We start from the raw sequence: 25,093 nt of genomic DNA, 5'->3' as shown, positions 1-25,093 counted from the left end.
CCTGCAAGGTGCCAACTGAAGGTGTTGGGGACTGTTAATAACCTAGTCCCAGATTTGGACCTTAGGGTCCAAAATATGGGGGTTAGCATGAAAACCTCCAGGCTTAGTTACCAGCTTGGACCTGGTACTGCTGCCACCACCCAAAAAATTAGAGTGTTTTGGGGCACTCTGGTCCCCCCAAAAACCTTCCCTGGGGACCCCAAGACCCAAATCCCTTGAGTCTCACAACAAAGGGAAATAAACCTTTTCCCTTCCCCCCCTCCAGGTGTTCCTGGAGAGATACACAGAAGCAACCTCCGTGGATCTAAACAGAGGGATTCCACCCTCCCCGTTCCCAGCCTGGAAAACAGAATTACCGAGAGTCAATCTCTCTTCCCCTCTCACCCAGAGGGAATGCAAAGTCAGGCTAGTAAATCTAACACACACAGGTTTCCCCCTGACTTCTTCCTCCCACCAATTCCCTGGTGAGTACAGACTCCATTTCCCTGGAGTTCCCCACTAAAGAAAAACTCCAACAGGTCTTAAAAAGAAAGCTTTATATAAAAAAGAAAGAAAAATACATACAAATGGTCTCTCTGTATTAAGGTGACAAATACAGGGTCAATTGCTTAAAAGAATATTGAATAAACAGCCTTATTCAAAAAGAATAGAATTTAAAGCACTCCAGCAACTAGAGACAAGTAAATACAAAAGAAAAAAAACCATATAACTCACTATCTGATCTCTTTGTACTTACAACTGGGAAACAGAAGATTAGAAAGCAGGAAACAGAAATCACTTCTCATCCGAGAGAGCATACAGGCAGACAGAAGACAAAGAACTCAGACACAAACTTCCCTCCACCCAGAGTTGAAAAAATCCTGTTTCCTGATTGGTCCTCTGGTCAGGTGCTTCAGGTTACTTTTTTTTTTCAGGTGAAAGAGACATTAACCCTTAGCTATCTGTGTATGACAGAGACAAAGAGATCAGGTGGCCCCATTGTCCAGAAGAGACACAAAGGCTAGAGGAGATAGTGTCAGTTTGGAGCTGGCTGGGGAAATGGGGAGAGGCCCAGAACTTGGGTCTAGGCTCCCCACCGTCCAAGATGGACCTGACTGAGGGGTCCTGTTTTCTGTACCTATAGGCTATGTTTTAGACTGTGATCCTGTCGTCTAATAAACCACCTGTTTTACCGGCTGGCTTTGAGTCACGTCTGACTGCAGAGTTGGGGTTCAGGGACCTCTCGTTGCCCCAGGACCCGCCTGTGCAGACTCGCTGAGGAAAGCGCACAGTGTGGAAGGGCATGCTGAATGGGTCTGACCTCAGGAAGGTGTAAGCTTCTTGCCCTGGAGACAGTATGCTCAGAGAGAGGAGGCTCCCCCAGAGTCCTGACTGGCTTTGTGTGGAGCAGTTCCAAAGCATCCCAGCATCCTTTTCCACACCATACACTTCCCAGAAGTCCGCACAGGCACTGACACTCTCTCCTCTGGTCTTTGTCTCTTTTCCAGGCATTAGGAGGCTACCTGATCTCTTTGTTCTCCAACACCTTCAGCTAGCACCTTGCAGGAGAGTGGCCCAGGCCATCAGTTGCCCTGAGACAGGGTTTCAGACATTCTCTGTGCAGACAGCATCACACTGGCACTCTAGGCTCTACAACAATCACACACCCTTATCCCACCATTTAGATCCTTGAGAAATGCACAGGGGAAACTGAGGCACCCACACAGTAGTCAGAGAAAACATTAAGAACATTCCCACTTTGTAACACCTGTATACTTTAAAGGGTGTAAAATAATCAAGAATTGTGCTAAACACAATGATACTCCAAACTGACCACCAAATTTAAGTTGCACATTTTTCCCCTCAAGTGAGGGCTCTGGGGTGGGGCTGGGGATGAGGGGTTCACAGTGCAGGAGGGTGCTCAGGGTTGGGGTGCTGGGGGCGCAGGCTCTGGGGTGGGGCAGGGCTGTGGATAAGGAACTTGGGATGCAGACAGACTGCCCCCGGCTAAGGCCAGAGAATACTCTTCCCACTTACTGCAGCAGCAAGCTCCAGGGGAGGGACCCCTCCTCTCCCCCCTCCCCGCCCCCGCAGCACACTCACTCTGCACCACAGTCACTGCACATGCTCCTAGGGACTCTCTCAGGTCCAGAAAGCCCACTTGCCTCCCCTATGGTGGGTACCAGGGGTGGGGGGGGTTGCCATCATGTGTGGCCTCCCCTGCTGCTGCCCCTCACCATAGCCTCACTGGGGATGGGACTACCCCTTGTCCAACATGGGGCAGGAGTGAGGACTGCAGGGTGGTGGCTGGGGTGGGGGGTAGAGTGTCACAAAATTCACCCAAGCCCCAGCTGCTAAGGTTTAGGAAGCTCCCCTCCTCCATCTCCCCTGTGGTGGGTGGGTGCTGGGAAGTGGGGGTTGTCATCCTCTCTATGGACCAGAACTAGAAGGAGATGATCCACATTTTGCCAGTAGGTTTAACAATAATTTGCTAATAGCAGAGGAATGGTGAAATTTAAGAATCCTGTGTCCTATTTCAGTTCCAAGGCCAATGTACTCTTAATAGTTACAGGTTCTTTTGCCTGTCTCTCTAAGTCTTGCCACTTCTATACCAGTTTCTTTCATCTGTCCTTATCCCAGTCTATTATCCTCCCTCAGCTCCTCCCTCAGTTCCTTCTCCTGAGTCCCGCCCCTCTTTGCTTCACAGCCCAGACCAGACCGAACCTCCCACAGAGTGTTTTCAGAGGCTCACAACTTGGCCGACTTAAGGCAGATTTTCATGAGGATAGCAGAAAGACATATCCCTGATGCCAGCCTATGTGTTCCGCCCTCTCACCAAATTTCAATTCTCTATTCCTACACTTGGAAGCACTACAGCTTCTCAACCAAATGGTTGTACAAAATTTTTAACCTTAGCAAAACTGTGTATTTTTCCTTAGTCTGTTTCTGAGAAATGATTGAATCATTTTCACTGAAATTTTCCCACAAAATGCATCCTGAGGGAGACAGCCTGCATGGAAAATTGAAGTCTAAATGGTTAAAGTTTGTCAAAGTTATAAGCAATTGAATATAGGTTCTTATAATGGAAAGTGTTGGGCTGACTTAACAAGAGGCATTGCTACCTGTACCATTTATAATTCTAGTTTAATTTGTTTTTTAAGTCATTCTTTATTTTATTAACTGAAAAATATAGCACTTCAAAAGTTGCAACACCACATCTAAATTTAAAAAATCACATTATCTAGTATAGTGTCTACATTCTGGATCAAAGATGACGGATGAGATTCATCCCTAGTTGTTCCACTTACTTTAATTATGTTCAAATCCTCACACAGCTGTAATTTCATAGAATCACAGAATATTAGGGTTGGAAGGGACCTCAGGAGGTCATCTAGTCCAACCCCCTGCTCAAAGCAGGACCAATCCCCAACTAAATCATCCCAGCCAGGGCTTTGTCAAGCCTGACCTTAAAAACCTATAAGGAAGAAGATTCCACCACCTCCCTAGGTAACCCATTCCAGTGCTTCACCACCCTCCTAGTGAAAAAGTTTTTCCTAATATCCAGCCTAAACCTTCCCCACTGCAACTTGAGACCATTACTCCTTGTTCTGTCATCTGGTACCACTGAGAACAGTCTAGATCCAACCTCTTTGGAACCCCCTTTCTGGTAGTTGATCGCAGCTATCAAATCCCACCTCATTCTTCTCTTCTGCAGACTAAACAATCCCAGTTCCCTCAGCCTCACCTCAAAAGTCATGTACTCCAGCCCCCTAATCATTTTTGTTGCCCTCCGCTGGACTCTTTCCAATTTTTCCACATCCTTCTTGTAGTGTGGGGCCCAAAACTGAACACAGTACTCCAGATGAGGCCTCACCAACAGGGCCGGCTTTAGGCCGATTCGCCCGATTCCTGGGAATCGGGCCCCGTGCTTTAGGCGCCTATTAAATTTTTTTTACTTACCCCAGCTGCGGTCTGCTCTGGGGACTTCCATGGCTCTGCTCCCCTGACTAAAGCGCCGGCGGGAGCACGGCTGTCCCACAGCCCCGCTCTCCTGGCTGGAGCTCTGGCCGGAGCGCAACAAGCCCCGCGGCCCCGGCTGGAGCTTCGGCAGGAGCGCGACAAGCCCTGCGTCCCCGGCTGGAGCGTGACATGCCCCACGGCCCCGCTCTCCTGGCTGAAGCTCCGGCTGGAGTGCGGCAAGCCCCATGCCCCTGGCTGGAGCTCCGGGCCCTTTAAATAGCCCCCAGAGCGCAGGGGTAGCGGGGGGCTCTGGAGGCTATTTAAAGGGCCAGGGCTCCAGCTGCCTCTGCCACCCCGATCCTTTAAATAGCTGCTGGAACCCCACCGCCCCCATGCATTCCCCAGGGCTCCCGCAGCTATTTAAAAGGTCCGGGGAGGGGTAGAAGCAGGGGAGCCCCATGCCCTGTCTCCAGCCAACCTCTGCTGCACCCCCCTGTGGCCCTGCCTGAAGCCAGCCCACCCCACATTCCCCTGTCTCCAGCCAGCCCCGCACCCCTTGTCCTGCCTGCAGCCAGACCCTACCTCCAGTCAGACTCTGCCCTGCCTCGAACCAGCCCCATGTCCACTGCTGCCCTGCAGTTCCCAGGCCAGTAACCTGGATATCTGCTCCAATGAGGAGGGCAGGAAGCAGCGGGGACCCAAACATGTGCACACCCCCAGGGAGTGGCGGGGACCCACACATGTGAAACTGCAGTCATTAATAACCAATCAACAGCATATATGATGCAATGTACATAATATACAATTTTATTATTTATATAGTTATGGAAAGTATATAATACATGGAAGAAATGGAAGGCTTTTTTTTACACTTTTTTCTTTTTAAGTCATCCCTGCCAGGGCCCCGCCGAAAGTGTTCGAATTGGGCCCCGCACTTCCTAAAGCCGGCCCTGTTCACCAATGTCGAATAGAGGGGAATGATCATGTCCCTTGATTTGCTGGCAATGCCCCTATGTATACAGCCCAAAATGCCATTAGCCTTCTTGGCAACAAGGGCACACAGTCGACTCATATCCAGCTTCTCATCCTCTGTAACCTCTAGGTCCTTTTCTGCAGAACTGCTGCCTAGCCATTTGGTCCCTAGTCTGTAGCAGTGCATGGGATTCTTTCATCCTAAGTGCAGGCCTCTGCACTTGTCCTTGTTGAACCTCATCAGATTTCTTTTGGCCCAATCCTCTAACTTGTCTAGGTCCCTCTGTATGCTATCCCTACCCTCCAGTGTTTCTACTACTCTTCCCAGTTTAGTGTCATCTGCAAACTTGCTAAGGATGCAGTCCACGCCACCCTCCAGATCATTAATGAAGATATTGAACAAAACCGGCCGCAGTTAGCATTTTTATTAACTTTTCAAATTAATGAAGTTAGATTAAATAATTTCAAAAATCAAAAAGACAACAGATCTAAAATATGTCATATAATAAAACCTGGGCTAGAAAAATAAATGTTTAGCCGCAAAGATATTTTAAAACTGTATATTAGAAAATGGTTATCCATTTGATTAGACATATCAGTCAAAAGGCAATTAATTAACTTATTAACCAGCAATTAACTTGTTAATTCAGCATTTCTTAATCAAGATCTGATCCTGCCCTCATTGAATACAGAGAATTTGGAACTAAGCAGGACTGCAAGACTGGTCTCTGCCCATTAAATTAAGAACTACTACTTGTCAAACTAATTTAACCCTCTGAAAAATTATTTAATGATTTGAGATGGGCCAATATCGTGAGAAATGTGATAAGATAAATAATGCCTTTGAATATGAGGAAATAGAAATTCACTTTTTTTCTACAGCGAAGTAATGTTTAATTACCACATATGTTATTAAGATACATTTCAATACTATTCCTCTTACAATATTGTGTAATTGAGTTGAAATCTGAGAATTTTTGAGTTTATTATTAAAATCTTAACTCTAAAAGGACATTTAAATTAAGAAGAGATTTTTATAAAAATGAATATGAACAGATATGGTTTTTGCTTTTTAATTGTGCTTTAATTTATTTAAAATTAAAATAATTCACTTCTTCTGTGGGGACAGGTTGATTGATATTCTTCTCTTATGCCACTGTTTCTCAACAGACGGGCCATGAGAGATAAGAAAGGTGTCAAGAGGCACTGAAAATTTTATCATCTAAAGCAAAGAAATCAAGTATTCTCTGTCAAACTCTCAGAATACACCCATAAATAAATTATATAGGCTTATCATTGATATACTTTTACTATTACTTTTATAGTAAAGGTAATGGAATCATAATTTTTTTTTCTTCAGATAAGGAGTTGCCAACCTAAAAGGATTGAGAAGCACTGTACTATACCACAGAACAATCTTGGAGCAACAGCAATGGCCATCTATGAAGAATCTACATAATCCCCTGACGTATGAAGACAATCAAGAGGAAAATTAATAAAAAACCCATGGAATGATGGAAGCTGGAGATGTTTTACATTATATCCTCAAGAAATAGCAAAGTTCTTATAGTAAATAAATACTTTCATTGTAAGAAAAAGTGTAAAAACTTCCAGGAAAATATGAAGATTGTCCTTCAAGACGTAGAAAGTTAGGAACCATTAAGAAACAGATAATAAAATAAAAAAATCATAATGACACTATATAATTAATGGCAAGCCCACACCTTGAGTACTTGAGTTCTGTTCTCCCTATCTCAAAAAGATATATTGGAATTAGAAAAGGTACACAGAAAGGCAACAAAAATGATTAGAGTATGGCACAGCTTTCATGAGGAGAGAGTAAAAAGAATGGGACTGTTCATCTTAAAAAAGAAAAAACTAAGGGGAGGGGGAGATGCTAGAGGTCTAAAAAAAGCCATGAATGGTGTGGAGAAAGTGAACAAGGAAGTGTTATTTATCCAGTCACATAACTAAAACCAGGGGTCACCCAATGAAATAACAGGAAGCAGGTTTACAACAAATATAAGGAAGCACTTCTTCACACAAAATGCACTGCCAAGGGATGTTGTGAAGGCCAAAAGTATAACTAGGTTAAAAAAATAATTAGAAAAGTTCATGGAGGTCCCTCAATGGCTATTAGCCAAGATGGTGAGGGACAAAACCCCATACTCCAGGTGTCCCTAAACCTCTGACTCCCAGAAACTTGGACTGGACAACAGGATAGATCTCTCAATAATTGCCCTGTACTGTTCATTCTCTCTGAAGCTTCTGGAACCAGTCACTGTCAGAAGACAGGACATTGGGATAGATGGATCATTGGTCTGACCCAGTCCGGCCATTCTTATGTGAAGGAGTTTAATTTTATTAATAAAAGAATCAGTTGGTGACCAGGGATAGTATAAAGGATTACTTAATTTTATCAGAGGATACTACAAAAATTCACACCCACATAAACATTTCAATGTTTTTTAAAAACACAGGATAACGGGAAATGACTTATAAGAACAGAGTGAACCCATTATGTTACAAAAAGGAATCTTCAACTTTTTAATGGACTAATCCATGCTGAAAAGTAATGAGGCAATTTGCTCAATATCTACTTAAGCAGAAGACTCTGAGGTACCTGATTCTTTCCTACTCTGGGGTTCGAAAAAAACATATTGCATGGGTGAAAGCATCTGTGATACTTTGATATGTACAGTTGATGCTCATTAATAGCAATATATTGGTGCCCTTTGGCTATGTTGCTCCTAAGCAGCTGTTGTTGTTATGGGAAGTATCGACAATTCGCAGTAGGGAATGTATTCCCAGGGGAAATGTTGCTCGTAAGTTGCAGATGCTCTTACAAGGTGTTGCTGCAAACAAACATCTACTATACTGTTAGGTTGGAGTCAATATATAATTGGACTCTGATAAAAGCAATGTCTTAATTTATTTCTTGGAAAACATCAAATACATTACACAGAATGAAAATGCTGAACATTTGTTTAATCAATTACCTTAAAGTTGTGTGCTTCCCTCTGCTAACACAGGATGAGCAGAGCCAAACCTGTTTAAAGCTAGTTGAGGTTACAGAGTTATGGAATGGGTTGGAAGGAGATTTGATCACGGAGGTTCTCTCTGAAGAAGCATGACTTGTCCTCTAAGTGTAATAAAAGCACAACACATTCAGGAATGCTAGAAACAGACTGATTTTTATTTACTGGGCCTAGTTACATGATCTAGGTCAGAATTACTAAAGGATATACCCTCGTCACATAGGAGTGGTAAGTACCTACCCTGTCCCGTCATTCACTCTCCCCTACTCCATTCATGAACTCTCATTCACTCTCTATATCACTTTTTCTTACCCTCACTCCATCACCATCATCCTTCTCTCTGCCCTTTTACCTCTTTGCAGTTTCCTCTTCCAAATTAGGCAGTGTCTGACTGAAGTTTCAATAAGTATGCCTTACCAAAAAATTCTGTGTGAATAAGGGAAGAATTTTAAAAACTTATCTTTCACTTTCTGCTGTGGCTGTAAATCCAATAATACATCTGTCTGTTTTATCTGTAGCTGCTGCTGTTGTGGCCTTCAGAGATGTCCCTCCACACCAGCAGAACACCTGAACCTGAGGAGGAGGAGAAAGAATAGGACTAGGGAGGATACGTTTAGCGAGATCCTGCAAGTCAGTTTTGCGTTGGACTGTGAACAAAGGGCCTGGCTGGCCAAAAAGGCATATGGCCTGGAGAGGGACAGAGACGACACCAAAAAATTAAGAGCCAGGAATCCCACAGGAAAAGAAGCGGGAGTTGCACCAGGACATAATGGGGCTTTTTAGGCAGCAAACACTAATACTGTAGAGTCTAGTTGACCTACAGATACAACAATCATGAACTTATCACCCTTTACAGTCCCTGGAGAACTCCACGATTGCAGCTCCCTGAACCCCCTCAACATTTCATGTGATATCATGGATCACACTCCCTACTTCTCCACGCCTGAGAATACTAAGGACAACCACATCTTCACATACCCGAACCATGCCTCTTACAGTGTAAATGTAGCCAAAATGAACTCCATTTGTGCACTGGAATGGGCAAAAATGTTTTCTGCCTCTTTAATTTTAAAGTTCCATTCTGTTAATTTGTTAGAAACTTCTATTGTATTATTCTTTTTTATTTGTACACTGTTGTTTTTCCACTCCTTTTATCACTAATTTTTAAAAAATGAATCAATTAGTTCACCACAAATATTGCAGAATGTATAAAAGTACTAAAAGCACCCAGTACTTGTAAGTGTATAGCATCACAGAACACATAGGTTCAAGAAAACACCTACTCATGTGCAAAAGTTCAGCAAGCACTGCATAATTCATAGGTTCAGTGACAGACTTGATATAATAATTATAAATGTACAGCAAGCATCAAATAATTCATAGGTTTATTAAAAGACAGAGTATTCTATGTATAAATGTACAACAAGCACTACACAATTCCTACTAGCCCACAACCTTCAGGTCCACAGAACAGTCAAGCATACTACATTAGTGCAACTGACCATTAAAGGGCTCTTTCAAAGCCTCCCACAACTGACTCTTGTAAAGGCCCTTATGTCTGGCGCTTCAAACTCAGCCGATAGCCACTCCACCACTGCCTTTCAGTCTAGCAGCAACTTTTTTCATTTTCCCTTACAGATATTATGAATGACACAACAGGCAGCTATAACTAATGAGATATTTTTCTCACCGAGAGCCAATCTTTTGAGTAAACACCACTAGCATTCCTTCAATCTACACATCTATTGTGCACCTCTTGAGCCAGCAGTTGAATCTTTTCTTGGTGCTGTCAAGGTGGCCAGTGTATGGCTTCATGACCCTAGGAAGCAAGAGGCAGGGTGGGTCACCTAGGATCACTATTGACATTTCAATATTTACTCCCGGGGGAATTCTGCGCCACTGCGCACGCATAATTCATGTGCCACACATATTTTTCTTTCCACAGAAAAGAACTTCTGACAAAAGTTGCTGCAGTTCTGCCTTTTGACTACCAGAGGACGGTGTGGTGCTGGAACAAAGCTGCTCCTCCCCACCAGCCCCAGTTACCATAGGGAAGAGAAAGAACCTGCAGTGCTTTCATCACAGAGCCTGTCGAGCCAGGTCAGAAGACAGGGGACGTGGGGCTGCAGGGGGGTCACAGACTGGGGTTCATAAGGGCTAGTGAAGGACAGACTGGGGCAGGGGCGGAATGGGAGTGGAGGTGCAGGGCCACAGTGGGGAGGGAGGTGCAGGCTACATGGCAACAGAGGAGGGGGTGCAGGGACACCTGGAGATGAGGGGAAGGGTCTGGCTGAGAGGGTGCAGGGCCACATGGGGAAAAGGGGATGGCTGAGTAGGGGCACAGAGACATATGGGGACGGGGGGAGGGATGCAGGGACACAAGGGGATGGGGGGGTGGGTGTCTGAATCAGGGTGGGAGAGTCTAGGGGTGAGCCAGCATCTGCATGGGGGAAGCTGTCATAAACAGATAGCTAAGGGTTAATGTCTCTTTCACATAAAAAAGGGTTAACAAGCAGTGACCTAAAACACCTGACCAGAGGACCAATCAGAAAACAAGATTTTTTTCAAATCTGGGTGGAGGGAAGTTTTGGGTGTGAGTTCTTTGTTCTTTTGTCTTGTGTCTGACCCTCTCGGCTCTGAGAGTGATCTTCCTACCTCCAGGCTTTCTAATCTTCTGTTTCCAAGTTGTAAGCACAAAGATAGTAAGACAATAGGTTTATATTGGTTTTTTTGTATTTACATGTGTGTAGTTGCTGGAGTGTTTTGAATTGTATTCTTTTTGGATAAGGCTGTTTATTCACTTTTTTTTTCCTTAAGCAATTGACCCTGTATATTTTCATCTTATACAGAGACTATTTTTAATGTATTTTTCTTTCTTTTTCTAAAGTTTTCTTTTTAAGACCTGTTGGAGTTTTTCTTTAGTGGGGACTCCAGGGAATTGAGTCTGCAGCTCACCAGGGAATTGGTGGGAGGAAGAAGTCAGGGGGAAAATCTCTTTGTGTTAGATTTACTAAGCCTGACTTTGCATACCCTCTGGGTAAGGGGGAAGGGAGATTAGCTCTCTCGGTACTTGTGTTTCCAGGACTGGAAGCAGGGAATCTCCTAGGGTCGTCCAGGGAGGGGAGCCTGGGAGGAAGTAACCAGGAAACAAGGGGAGGGGGTTATTTCCCTTTGTTGTAGGACTCAAGGCATCTGAGTCTGGGGGTCCCCCAGGGAAGGTTTTGGGGGGACCAGAGGGTATCAGGCCCTAAAAATTCCTGATTGGTGGCAGCGCTATCAGATCTAAGCTGGTAATTAAGCTTAGGGGAATTCATGCTAACACCCATATTTTGGACGCTAAGGTCCATATCTGGGAAGAAATGTTATGACATGGTGGCACAGCGGTGTGGATAGATAGAAGAATCCAGAAGCCAGTAGAAATATTATTTTCTTTTTCTCTGCTAGGGCTTTTAAGCAGAGAGAAACAGTTTGGTTTTAAAAGGAACCAGAGAGAAATTTTTTTCTGCTCTCTCTTGCAGTTTTTGGCTTGCATATTAGGCAAGGAACCATTAAGGAGCTATTAGGGGTCTTTTGTGAGACAATAGCACTCCGATTGACAGTCAAGTACCCAGCACAATACACATGTAAATAAAGTGGTTTTTCTGGTTTACTTTACATTTAAAAGATTAGCTAGAGGAAGAAAGGAAAAAAGGCACTGTTGCTAGGCAGACCCCAGGAGGCAACAGAGAACCTGCAGTTCAGGCAGTAAACACCGGAGGGCACTCCAACACAAGAAAACAGGAACCAGAATGTCACGAAAACCAGAAGCAGTACAGCTGGAAGCAATGGAAAAACAGATAGAACTACTAAGAACACAAATGGCCAGAGATGAGGCAACTCAAAAACAAGAGATAGAAAGGCTACAAAAACAACAAGACGCCAAAAATGCAGCCCACCACAGAGAAATGGAAAAACAACAAAAAGAAAGTGAAGAGAGGGGAAAACAGAGAAAACTTGAACTGGAGCTAGCGCAGGCTGGGCAACATGCTCCAGCAAATCCTATCAACCCTTCGCCAATTATGGTTCCACTTCCCAAGAAATTTCCCACCTACAAGGCAGGTGATGACACTGAGGCCTTCTTAGAAAATTTTGAAAGGGCCTGCCTTGGGTACAGCATCCCTGAAGTACATGGTGGAATTGAGGCCACAGCTCAGTGGACCTTTAGCAGAGGTGGCAGCTGAAATGCCTAAAGAGAAAATGAATGACTATAAACTTTTTCAAACCAAGGCCAAATACAGAATGGGGATAACCCCGGATCATGCCCGTCGGCGTTTCAGAACCCAAAAGTGGAAACCAGATGTCTCATTTCCCAGACACACCTACTACGTTGGGAAAAATTATGAGGCCTGGATATCAGGAAACAATGTTAAATCCATAGACGAACTGCACTTCCTCATACAAATGGAGCAGTTCTTGGATGGTGTTCCTGAGGACATAACATGGTACATACAAGATGGAAAACCCAAAAATCTCACCGAGGCGGGGGAGATTGGAGCCAGATGGATGGAAGTGGCAGAAAGCAAGAAAGCTACTGTCAAGGGGAACGAATACCCTAGAGGGCACACCGACAATAAACCCTACAACCGAGGGCAGCCAAAGGAAAGCACCTACAACCCAAGGAAAGCCACAGACACCCTATTCTTCCACCTCACCAGTCTGCAGTAACCCACCTCGACCCAGTGACCAGTCAGCTGGAAGATGCTTTAAGTGTAATGAACTGGGACATATAAAGGCCAACTGCCCAAAGAACGCCAACTGAGTGCAGTTCATTACACCACCATCACACCAAAGATCCCCAGGCCCAGATGCCTCTCAAATACCCTTGGAGCGAAGGGAAATTTTGAGAGTGGGCGGAAAGAAGGTTACTGCGTGGAGAGACACGGGGCACAAGTGTCAGCTATCCACCAATCCTTCGTCGACCCCAAATTCATCAACCCAAAGGCCCAAGTGACAATTTACCCCTTCATGTCACAAGCTGTAGACTTGCCTACAGCTGAACTGCCTGTCCAGTACAAAGGCTGGTCAGGAATGTGGACTTTTGCAGTCTATGATAATTATTCCATCCCCATGCTACTGGGGGAAGACTTGGCCAACCAGGTGAAGCGAGCCAAGAGAGTGGGAATGGTTACACATAGCCAAACCAGGAAAGCTTCCAGACCCATTCCTGTTTCTGAGCCATCCACAGGGGCCCCGTCTGTGTTACCAGAGATCCAGACAGAGGTAGTGGACCCGGATCCCATTCCAACAATGAAAACAGCCACAGTGCTTCCAGTCCCAGACCAGGAACTGGAAAAGCAGTCTGCACCAGAACCGTTGCCAGCACTGACGACAGTGCTTGCAAATCCATCTTCAACCCCAATGCCAGAGGGCGCCAGCGAGCCAGAACTGGCAGAAGCAACAGACAGCCATACCCAAAAGGCTCAGCCAGAGCCTGAAATACCCTCACGTGCACCAGCGGAGAGCGGTTCACCAGCAACGGAAACAACCCCATAACCTACATCGCTTCCAGAGGGACCAAGTCCAAGTCCCCAGTCTGAGGAAGAACTGGTGACCCCAGCCTCAAGGGAACAGTTCCAGATTGAGCAGGAAGCAGATGACAGCCTTCAGAAAGCGTGGGCGGTGGCACGGAGCACCCCACCGGCTCTCAGCTCTTCTCACCGATCCCGGTTTGTTATAGACCAAGGACTTTTATACAAGGAGATTCTTTCTGGTGGACACCGGGAAGAATGGCAGCCGCAAAAACAGTTGGTGGTTCCAACTAAGTACCGGGGGAAGCTCTTAAGCTTAGCCCATGATCATCCCAGTGGCCATGCTGGGGTGAACAGAACCAAGGACCGGTTGGGGAAGTCCTTCCACTGGGAGGGAATAGGCAAGGACGTTGCCAAGTATGTCCAGTCTTGTGAGGTATGCCAAAGAATGGGAAAAACCCAAGACCAGGTCAAGGCCCCTCTCCAGCCACTCCCCATAATTGAGGTCCCATTTCAGCGAGTAGCTGTGGATATTCTGGGTCCTTTCCCAAAAAAGACACCCAGAGGAAAGTAGTACGTACTGACTTTCGTGGACTTTGCTACCCGATGGCCGGAAGCAGTAGCTCTAGGCAACACCAGGGCTAATGCTGTGTGTCAGGCCCTAACAGACATTTTTGCCAGGGTAGGCTGGCCCTCCGACATCCTTACAGATTCAGGATCTAATTTCCTGGCAGGGACCATGCAAAAACTGTGGGAAACTCATGGGGTGAACCACTTGGTTGCCACCCCATACCACCATCAAACCAATGGCCTGGTGAAAAGGTTTAATGGAATTTTGGGGGCCATGATACGTAAATTCGTCAACGAACACTCCAATAATTGGGACCTAGTGTTGCAGCAGTTGCTGTTTGCCTACAGGGCTGTACCACATCCTAATTTAGGGTTTTTACCATTTGAACTTGTGTATGGCCACGAGGTTAAGGGGCCATTACAGTTGGTGAAGCAGCAATGGGAGGGGTTTACCCCTTCTCCAGGAACTAACATTCTGGACTTTGTAAGCAACCTACAAAGCACCCTCCGACACTCTTTAGCCCGTGCTAAAGAGAACCTAAAGGATGCTCAGGAAGAGCAAAAGGCCTGGTATGACAAACATACCAGAGAACGTTCTTTCAAGGTAGGAGACCAGGTTATGGTCTTGAAGGCACAACAGGCCCATAAGATGGAAGCATCAGGGAAGGGCCATTCACGGTCCAAGAGCGCCTGGGAACTGTGAACTACCTCATAGCATTTCCCAATTCCTCACTAAAGCCTAGAGTGTACCATGTTAATTCTCTCAAGCCTTTCTATTCCAGAGACTTACAGGTTTGTCAGTTTACATCCAGGGAGATGATGCTGAGTGGCCTGAAGGTGTCTGCTACGACGGGAAAAAAGACGGTGGCATGGAAGAGGTGAACCTCTCAACCACCCTGGAACGTCTGCAGCGGCGACAAATCAAGGAGCTGTGCACTAGCTTCGCCCCATTGTTCTCAGCTACCCCAAGACGGACTGAACGGGCATACCACTGCATTGACCCAGATAATGCTCACCTCATTAGAACGCCACCCTACCGGGTGTCTCCTCACGCCCAAGCTGCTATAGAACGGGAGGTCCAGAACATGCTACACATGGGTAAAATCCGCTCATCTACCAGTGCATGGGCACCTCCAGTGGTTCTGGTACCCAAACCAGATGGGAAAATATGCTTTTGCATTGGCTACCGTGAGCTAAATGCGGTAACTCGTCCAGACAACTATCCAATGCCACCGATGAGCTATTGGAGAAGTTGGGACGTGCTCAGTTCATCTCCACAATAGACTTAACCAAGGGGTACTGGCAAGTACCGCTAGATGAACCTGCCAAGGGAAGGTCAGCATTCATCACCCATGTGGGGGTGTATGAATTTACTGTCCTTCCTTTCGGGCTGCAAAATGCACCCACCACCTTCCAGAGGCTGGTAGATGGTCTACTAGCAGGACTGGGCGAATATGCAGTTGCCTACCTCGATGATGTGGCCATTTTTTCTGACTCCTGGCCCGAACACCTACTACACCTGGAAAAGGTCTTTGAGCGCATCAGGCAGGCCGGACTAACTGTTAAGGCCAAAAAGTGTCAAATAGGCCAAAACAGAATGACTTACCTGGGACACCAGGTGGGTCGAGGAACCATAAACCCCCTACAGGCCAAGGTGGATGCTATCCAAAAGTGGCCTGTCCCAAGGTCAAAGAAACAGGTCCAATCCTTCTTAGGCTTGGCCGGGTACTACAGGCGATTTGTACCACACTACAGCCAAATGGCTGCCCCACTGACCGACCTGACAAAAAAGACCCAGCCGAATGCAGTTAAGTGGACTGATGAGTGTCAAAAGGCCTTTACCCAACTTAAGGCAACGCTCATGTCTGACCCTGTGCTAATGGCCCCGGACTTTGACAAGCCATTCCTAGTAACCACAGATGCATCTGAGCGTGGTATAGGAGCAGTTCTCATGCAGGAGCAACGGATCACAACTTCCATCCTGTCATGTTTCTCAGCAAGAAACTGTCTGAGAGGGAAAGTCACTGGTCAGTCAGTGAAAAGGAGTGCTACGCCATTGTGTACGCCCTGGAAAAGCTACGCCCATATGTTTGGGGACGGCGGTTCCAGCTACAAACTGACCATGCTGCACTAAAGTGGCTTCATACTGCCAAGGGGAACAACAAGAAACTTCTTCGTTGGAGTTTAGCTCTCCAAGATTTTGATTTTGAAATTCAGCACATTTCAGGAGCTTCTAACAAAGTAGCTGATGCTCTCTCCCATGAGAGTTTCCCAGAATCCAGTAGTTAAAAAGTGTTCTTAAAAGGTACAAGTCTGTTAGTTATATAGTTAGTGGTATATGTAAAGGTGCATGTGTTGTAGTAATCTGTTTATTTTAAAGTTCTAGGAGGAAATCGCCGCCAGTGAGGTTCCCCACTGTCTGCAATTTGGCGGGTGTGTCATAAACAGATAGCTAAGGGTTAATGTCTCTTTCACCTAAAAAAGGGTTAACAAGCAGTGACCTAAAACACCTGACCAGAGGACCAATCAGAAAACAAGATTTTTTTCAAATCTGGGTGGAGGGAAGTTTTGGGTGTGAGTTCTTTGTTCTTTTGTCTTGTGTCTGACCCTCTCGGCTCTGAGAGTGATTTTCCTACCTCCAGGCTTTCTAATTTTCTGTTTCCAAGTTGTAAGTACAAAGATAGTAAGACAATAGGTTTATTTATTTTTTTTCTTTTTTGTATTTACATGTGTGTAGTTGCTGGAGTGTTTTGAATTGTATTCTTTTTGGATAAGGCTGTTTATTCACTTTTTTTCCTTAAGCAATTGACCCTGTATATTTTCACCTTATACAGAGACTATTTTTAATGTATTTTTCTTTCTTTTTCTAAAGCTTTCTTTTTAAGTCCTGTTGGAGTTTTTCTTTAGTGGGGACTCCAGGGAATTGAGTCTGCAGCTCACCAGGGAATTGGTGGGAGGAAGAAGTCAGGGGGAAAATCTCTTTGTGTTAGATTTACTAAGCCTGACTTTGCATACCTTCTGGGTAAGGGGGAAGAGAGATTAGCTCTCGGTACTTGTGTTTCCAGGACTGGAAGCAGGGAATCTCCTAGGGTCGTCCAGGGAGGGGAGCCTGGGAGGAAGTAACCAGGAAGCAAGGGGGAGGGAGTTATTTCCCTTTGTTGTAGGACTCAAGGCATCTGAGTCTGGGGGTCCCCCAGGGAAGGTTTTGGGGGGACCAGAGGGTATCAGGCCCTAAAAATTCCTGATTGGTGGCAGCGCTATCAGATCTAAGCTGCTGGTAATTAAGCTTAGGGGAATTCATGCTAACACCCATATTTTGGATGCTAAGATCCAGATCTGGGAAGAAATGTTATGACAGAAGCTCCCTAACAATCCCTTCCCACCCCCTTCAAAAAAACTGTTCCATACTTTTCCCACCCATACCCAACAACCCTCCTAGTTCACACCTAGGCTTCTTCCCAGGAATTACTTCCCTCTCTTTCAGCTCATCTGTTACCCTTAACTCCCCCATGCCTTTGCGCTGGTTCTGAGAGGTACAGAAAATACAGTTCTGTATTGTAGTTTAAATGTATTACTCAGAGTTCTGTATTAATATGCCTAGTAAAGAATCTATTTGCCAAAAAACATTTCTTTAATCTTTTTTGTTGTCTGTATTGTTACAGACGTACTTGCTGACAGGTATTTTGAAGTCAATTACCAAAATAATTGAAACTGGTGTTATTATATTGTGTTATTTTGACAAATATAATATGCAACATTTAAAAATATTGTGTGCAGAATTTTCAACTTTTAGGTGCAGAATTCCCCCAGGAGTAAATATTGCCAATGTTAATCTGCAGTCAGGAAAGAATATCACTGCTTGATGCTTTCTGAACAGTCCTGTTGTCTTAAAGATGTAAGTGTTATGCACTTTCCCTGATCAGTCCACACTGATATTGGTGAAACATCCCTGGTGATCCACCAACGCTTTTATAACCATAGAAAAGCAGCCCTTTCTGTTGATGTATTCTGTGGCCAGGTAGTCTGGTGCCAAAATAGGGATATATATGCTGTCTATCCCCCCACTGCAGTTAGGGAAATCCATTAATGCAATTCCATCCACCAGGTCCTGTACACTGCTGAGAGACTTATCATACAGGAAGATCTGGATGACTATGTAAGCGAGAGTTTTAGTAATAGGATGAAATTTAATAGGGAAAAGTGCAAGGTCTTGCATTTAGGGATTAATAACAAAAAAATTGTTATAAGCTGGGGACGCATCAGTTGGAAGTAACAGAGGAGGAGGACTTCGGAGTATTGGTTGAACACAGGATGACTATGAGACTCCAATGTGATATGGCCGTGAAAAAAGCTAATGCGGTCTTGGGATGCATCAGGCAAGGCATTTCCAGTAGAGATAAGAGGTGTTAGATCTGTTATACAAGGCACTGTATAACAGAGACCTCATCTGGAATACTGTGTGCAGTTCTGGTCTCCCATGTTTAAGGATGAATTCAGACTGGAACAGGTACAGAGAAGGGATACTAGGATGATCCAAGGAATGGAAAACCTGTTTAATGAAAGGAGACTCAAAGAGCTTGGCTTGTTTAGCCTAAACAAAAGAAGGCCAAGGGGAGATATGATTGCTATCTATAAATATATCAGAGGAATAAATATCAGGAAGGGAAAGAAATTATTTAAGCTCAGTACCAATGTGAGCATAAGACCAAATGGATATAAACTGGCTATCAGGAAGTTTAGACTTGAAATTAGATGAAGGTTTCTAACCATCAGAGGAGTGACATTGTGGAACAACTTTCCAAGAAGAGCAGTGGGGACGAAAGACATATCTGGCTTCAAGACTAAGCTTGATAAGTTTATGGAGGGGATGGTATGATGGAATAGCCTAATTCTGGCAATTAATTGATCTTTGACTATTAGCAGCAGATATGCCCAATGGCCTGTGATGGGATATTAGATGCGGTGGGATCTGAGTTACTACAGATAATTCTTTCTTGGGTGTCTGGCTGGTGAGTCTTTCCCACATGCACAGGGTTTAGCTGATTGCCATATTTGGGGTCAGGAAGGAATTTTCCTCCAAGTAAATTGGCAGAGGCCGTGGGGGTTCTGCAGCATGAGGCCCAGTCACTTGCTGGAGGATTCTCTGCACCTTGAAGTCTTCAAACCACAATTTGAGGACTTCAATAACTTGGACATAGGTTAGGGGTTTGATACAGGAGTGGGTGGGTGAGATTCTGTGGCCTGCGTTGTGCAGGAGGTCAGACTAGACGATCATAATGGTCCCGTCTGACCTTAAAGTCTATGATTCTATGACACCACCCTATGCAACGAGACTCTGTTAATGACCCTACACACTTACAGGACAATGACCCCCACTGTGGATTTGCCAACTGCAAAATGATTTCCCTCTGATCAGTAATAATCCAACACTGCAAGCTTCTAGAGTGCAATTGCCACTCACTTCTCAACTCAGTGCAGCTCTCTTTCTGGTGTCCCTGCACCAGAGGGCTAGAGCGAGCTCAGAACACAGATGCAGAAAAGTGACCTTTCACATCTGAAAATTCTGCAGCCACTACTCATCATCCCAAACCTGCATTACGGTGTGTTCCAACCAGTCAGTGCTCATTTCTCCAGCCCAATAGCAATGCTCCCACCATCTCCAGCCACCAACAACCTTGAATTGTGTTTCACCATTTCAACAATCTATCCTTCAAGAACTTTTCTTGTCCCCCATTCTTGCCGTTCTTCTTGCAGGTCTGCAAATACAGGAGAATTTTTCATCCTGTATTTGCAACAGTTATGTAATTAGTGGGCTCCCTGCTTATGGCAGAGATGAGATGGTGGCCTCAGGGCACTTGGAGTGGGTGGGAGGGGCCTTGGCTTAAGGGCACTGTGATGAGGCTGAGAAGCGGAGGTGATACAGCCTCAGAGCACCAGCGCAGGAGGCAGGGCAGGGTGCCTTGAGGTGGGCGACTGGGCACGGTGCCTTGGAGCATGAGGGCAGGAGGCAGGGCACACGGCCTTGGGGCGGCAGGCAGGGCATGAAGCCTCAGAGCACCGGGGCGGGAGACAGGGCACGGGACATGGCCTCAGGGCTCTGTAATGGGCTGGACTGGGGGAAGCCACGAGGCCTCGGGGATCCGTGGCAGATCATGAGGCTCGCAGCCTCAGGGCACCGTGACCGAGTGGGTTGGGGCGGGGAAAGGCACAGCGACGGGGCGACTATCTCCTCAGCCGCATGGTTAGGAGCCGGGTGGGGCAGCCTCACGCCCCCGTCTGCCAGGCGGAGACTCCTCCCTGTGGCGAGCGCAGGAGTCTAGCCTACCCGCCGACCTCCCTTAGCGACCCAGCCGCCCCGCGCGGCTGTAACGGCCAGGGGGCGGGACTTCCGGGCCGGGTCGACCTCTTCGGAAATGACGTTAGAGTGTCAACATGCAAGATGGCGGCGCATCACCGACAGAACGCGGCCGGGCGCCGGAAAGTGCAGGTGCGAGGTCGGCCGGGTTTCCCGCCGGAGCGGCGTTGTGGGGTGACTGAGGGGCCTGCGGAAGAGGAAGCGCGGCCCCAGAGCGCGCGAGCACCCGGGAGCCGTTGGGGAAGGCGCAGGGCTGCGGGCGCCGGAGGCGGTTTGAAGATTGGGGCGGCAGGGAGCCGTTGGAGAAGGCGCAGGGCTGTGGGCTTGGAAGCCGCTTAGGGGGTTGGGTCGTTGGAGAAGGAACAGGGCTGCGGACCCCAGAGGCGCTTTGGGGGGGTTGGGGCGGTGTGTGTGGGAGGAGCAAAGGGGGGTGGGGCGAGGAGAGGAAGCGGTGGGTCTCTTCCCCTCTTGCCCTGGGTGTCTCCTGGGGAAGCTGGTGTTGTACCTGGGGAGGGATGGGGCGAGCAAGGCTGCCTCTCCTGCTGCTGCGAAGAGGGAGAGAGAAGCTGGTAGAGACCCTCCCCAGCCTCGCCCACGGCCGCTCGGTCCCCGTCGGTGCTAGACATAAAATAATTAAGAAATAAAATGGAGCTAAAATATATTGCAGGCACTTGTTAGCCGACGGTCTGCCCTTTGCTCTCACCGTCTACCACTGGGATCTGGGGATCTGACGCGGAGGGTGGGGGTGTTTCCTTAGGGGAAACGTGTATCTGGCTTAACTGTGTCAGATGCTCCATACTGAAGAGGCAGAAGTGCTTGTTCAGCTTTAATTGCTGTCTTTTCCTACTGTTTTTAAAGTGATAATATGCCTCAGCCATCCCATTGGGTCTACGCTTTGTTTCAACCTGGTGTGTTTGGGGCATACAGAGTATCTTTCAGAGAAAGAGGAGAAGGAATTTGTGTGTGTGTGAGAGAGAGAGATCAAGTAATGTTTTGATGATCTTCCTGAGGATTGGATCCTCTTACTGAAATACATGCAAAAGCAAATACTCTTAAACAGGGAAGGTAGAACACTATGGATAATTATGCTTCTTCTTTTTGTTTGTTCTTGTAGAAACATTCTTAATTTCATTTTAATTAGAAGTGTCCATACAGAGGAAACTGGATGGTTTAGGGGATTGTTGATCTAGAGAGCTGCCTGTAGTAGGTGGTCAGTTCAAATCTGGCCTTGGTCTATCCACAATGACCAAAAGTTACCACTGGATGGTATTGGAAGTGTCAGTTCAGTTCCTGCTGGACAGGTGTTCATCTTACAGAAACCACCATGACAATTTACACCTTGGTGTAGACTGTAGACAGTCTATGGAAATAGAACTACTCTCATCCTCCTATGAAGTGGGTTATTTTTCCAGATCAAGGCATAATTAGCATAGACAACACCAAGGGTTCAAAAATCATGAGTGAGGTCCAAAAAATCATGATCAGAGATAAAAAGAACACACACATATATATATATACACACACACACACTAATAAATTTGTTAAACTTTTTTTTTTAAACAACCAAGAGGGATAGAAACTTCACTTTAAATTTTCTAAAAGTGTGATTTTTTTTTTTCCATGCAACTCCATGATTCTGGAACTGCAGCTTTCAGAAAAACAACAAATATTGTGAGACTCACAATAAAATCATTAGCTGATAACAGTTTGTAAGCACACAGCTGAGGAAGTAAGAGTCCTGTGGCACCTTATAGACTAACAGATAGCAGAGATGAGGAAGTGTTACTAGGGAAGTTTGCAATGCTATTACCTTAGTTGTACCTATTCTGTAGATAAACAGAGAACCTTCCAGGGCTGTCAATTGATGTGCCTTACATGAGCATAAATTCAAAGCTAAGGGCTCGTCTATAGTAGTAGGGTTTTGAAGGTATAATTGTACCAAAGTAACTGAATCGGTAAAACCCTCCTAATTTGGATGCAGTTACACCAGTGTAGTTTATATCTGTTTCTTGAACTTGCAAAGTGATAGTGGTATACACACAGTTATATCAATATAACTATGTACACAATAGGGGTTAATCTACACTTCAAAGGCTTGCCTGGGATAGCTATACTGGCAATGCTCAATTGTAGAAACAGTGTTTACCAACAAAAATATTGTTTTGCTATTATAGTTAAACCATCTCCCTGCATGACAAAAATGATTCTCTTGCCTGTACACTTGAGAAATGGAGGTTGTTCATAACTGAACAAAACATTATGGTGGTTCTTTCAAAGGTTTACAACTGAACACTGACTTAATACAACTTTGAAGCTTTACGATGCAGAAGAAATATGCTGCTTTCCCCCTTTTTTAACACAGTACTGTACTGCATTTGCCTTTTTGTCATCTCTGCTGCTGCCTGATTGCATATTTCTTGTTCAAAATGAGATGTGTGATTGACTGGTTAGTTCATAACTCTGGTGTTTATAATTCTGAGGTTCTGCTGTATAAGCTGCATCAACACGGGGGTTGAGATCGATAGCTGTGTTGTCTAGGTGAGTGATTTGGGTTTTGCTGGCAAAACATTTTATTGTACGGCTTGTCTCGGGCTTATACTGAAATAGGTATGTTGGTTTTAAAACCAAACAAACGAACAAAAAGGCCCTCATCCTTACCAAATAGCTATATCAGTGTTACCTTTTAAGTATAGACCAGGCATAAAATAAAAATGTCCAAATCAAGGCTCTTTGTACCTCTTAAGCTGCAGCAGAAAGGCTGCTTGAATAGAGATGATGTAATGTGGGAGCTATTTGAAATTAGTGGAATATATTAAAACATTTACATTTAGAAAATATTTTCAGCTGATGATTGCTACCGAAAAAAAATAAATAAAATGAAGTTTGCTTTTAATAAGTGAAGATTTAATAAAGGTTGGCAAATAGGACATGTAATTCTTGTGATACCTCGTGGCTTGTCTATACTAGAAGAGTTTTTACATCCGGTTAATTGATTGCCAGTTAACTCAAGGTAGCTAATATACTTGTAAAACTTTTAAGAATGTGTATTCTGGTGTCCATGGTAAAATTGGCAGTCAGTAACTCATAGTAAAAATTCTGGTGTAGACATACCCTTAGTGAAGAAACCCTATTAAGGAAAAAATCATTCTGGGATACCCACTAACTGCTATGGATAGAATGTTCTTTCCTGATGAACAGGCAGTCTGTCCGGTTGAGTAATTCCCTTCCTCGTGTTAATAAAATTTACTGTTGACAAAATTCCTAGTTGCTAAATGTCATGAAGTCCTCCAGTGATTGTGAAAGGTAATTTTTAACTCATCCACCCTAGCATTTGAACTCAAGTGTTTGCTTTACTTTTTCAGGGACAAAGAATGCCTTGGAGATCAAAACTCTGATACATCTTGTCCTCCTCTACCATAGTCTTGTACTTGAATTGTCACCCGAAGTAGAGTTACAGGGAGGGGGCACCACTCATCCATTAGAAAAATATCTGCATTAAGTTGTGTTTTGCAACATGCTCTAAAGGTGGCAAAACTCTCTCTCGACTGAACTTAAGAAGAATCAGTTTCCACAGGCTCCCCTAAAAAGAACTCTCTGTGCGACTGCATAAAAATCTTCGCTGGGCTTTGTCAGTCAAAATACTCCTAGTAAATGTAGCTTTAGAGCTAAGGGACACAGGTGGCCACTGAGATAGCTAGGCCCTGTCCATTTAAGACACTGAAGAATACCATATAAGTTCTTTAGGACAGAGATTATCTTTTACTGTTATGTTATGTGTTTTCACAGTCCTGGTCTGTGACTGTGGCTCCTGAGCGCTACTGCAATACTAATGATAAAAGATCCTTGTCATTATATTGTTTTTCAGATGTGGAATTGAATAAGCAAACCAGTGCAAAGTGTCAAAGTTAGAATCAGGACTCACAGTTTGTCAGACCACTCTGTTTTATTAGCACAGCGCTCTGCCAATAACACCCAGATAATGTGAGTGGCCATGCAAGACCCAAACAGTCTTATTTATACAGATAAAAGAGTGGGAATTGGACAAAGGGTCAAAGAAAGCAAAACAGTAAAATTCACCTGGGGCACAGCATGCATATCCTACTTCCTTACTAACTCTTATCGATCTAAGGCTAATACTTCACCAATTGCCCTTAAATGGTGCAATTGTTCTATGTTGATGTCTGTATTCCTGACACCTGGTTTGCAGCATTCCAACAATTTTGCTTAAAGGTACAGACAGCATTTCTTTAATCTTTTCTGTTTTCACAATATAATTCATTCTACTTTCACAAAATCATGAAGCATTGGTGTGCTATTAGTCTTTCCTGCTTGGCAGATGGGCCACGTCATGGTATACCATATGTAACTTCCAGGTGACGTTCATGGTCAGCCCTAAATATAGGACACTGCAGAAATCTAGCCAACAGGAGGGAAAGGCATAAATCACTGTGACTAAGGGTATGGCTACACTTGAAATTTGAAAGCGCTGCCGCGGCAGCTCTTTGGAAGTGTGAGTGTGGTCGGAGTGCCAGCGCTGGGTCTCCCAGCGCTGCACGTAAACCACATCCTCTACGAGTGTAGCTTGCAGTGCTGGGAGCCACGCTCCCAGTGCTGCGGCACTGATTACACTGAGGCTTTACAGCGCTGTATCTTGCAACGCTCAGGGGGGTGTTTTTTCACACCCCTGAGCGCGAAAGTTGCAGCGCTGTAAA

At 45.2% G+C, this 25,093-nt stretch overlaps 1 protein-coding gene across 1 annotated transcript in view; it reads left to right on the top strand.

Moving 5' to 3' along the window:
- The first annotated feature begins 20,438 nt into the window (after positions 1–20,438).
- Positions 20,439–25,093, top strand: part of WDR48 (WD repeat domain 48) — a 57,742-nt gene continuing 53,087 nt past the window's right edge. The window contains exon 1 of the mRNA XM_030550003.1: positions 20,439–20,513. Within this exon, the coding sequence (XP_030405863.1) occupies positions 20,466–20,513 (48 nt within the window). The 5' untranslated portion in view covers positions 20,439–20,465. The remainder of the gene's footprint in view (positions 20,514–25,093) is intronic.

Source organism: Gopherus evgoodei, chromosome 2 (genome assembly GCF_007399415.2).
Source record: "Gopherus evgoodei ecotype Sinaloan lineage chromosome 2, rGopEvg1_v1.p, whole genome shotgun sequence".
NCBI classification, from domain to species: Eukaryota; Metazoa; Chordata; order Testudines; family Testudinidae; genus Gopherus; species Gopherus evgoodei.
The sequence above is the reverse complement of the archived record's forward strand: the minus strand, read 5'-3'. Positions and strand labels throughout refer to the sequence as shown.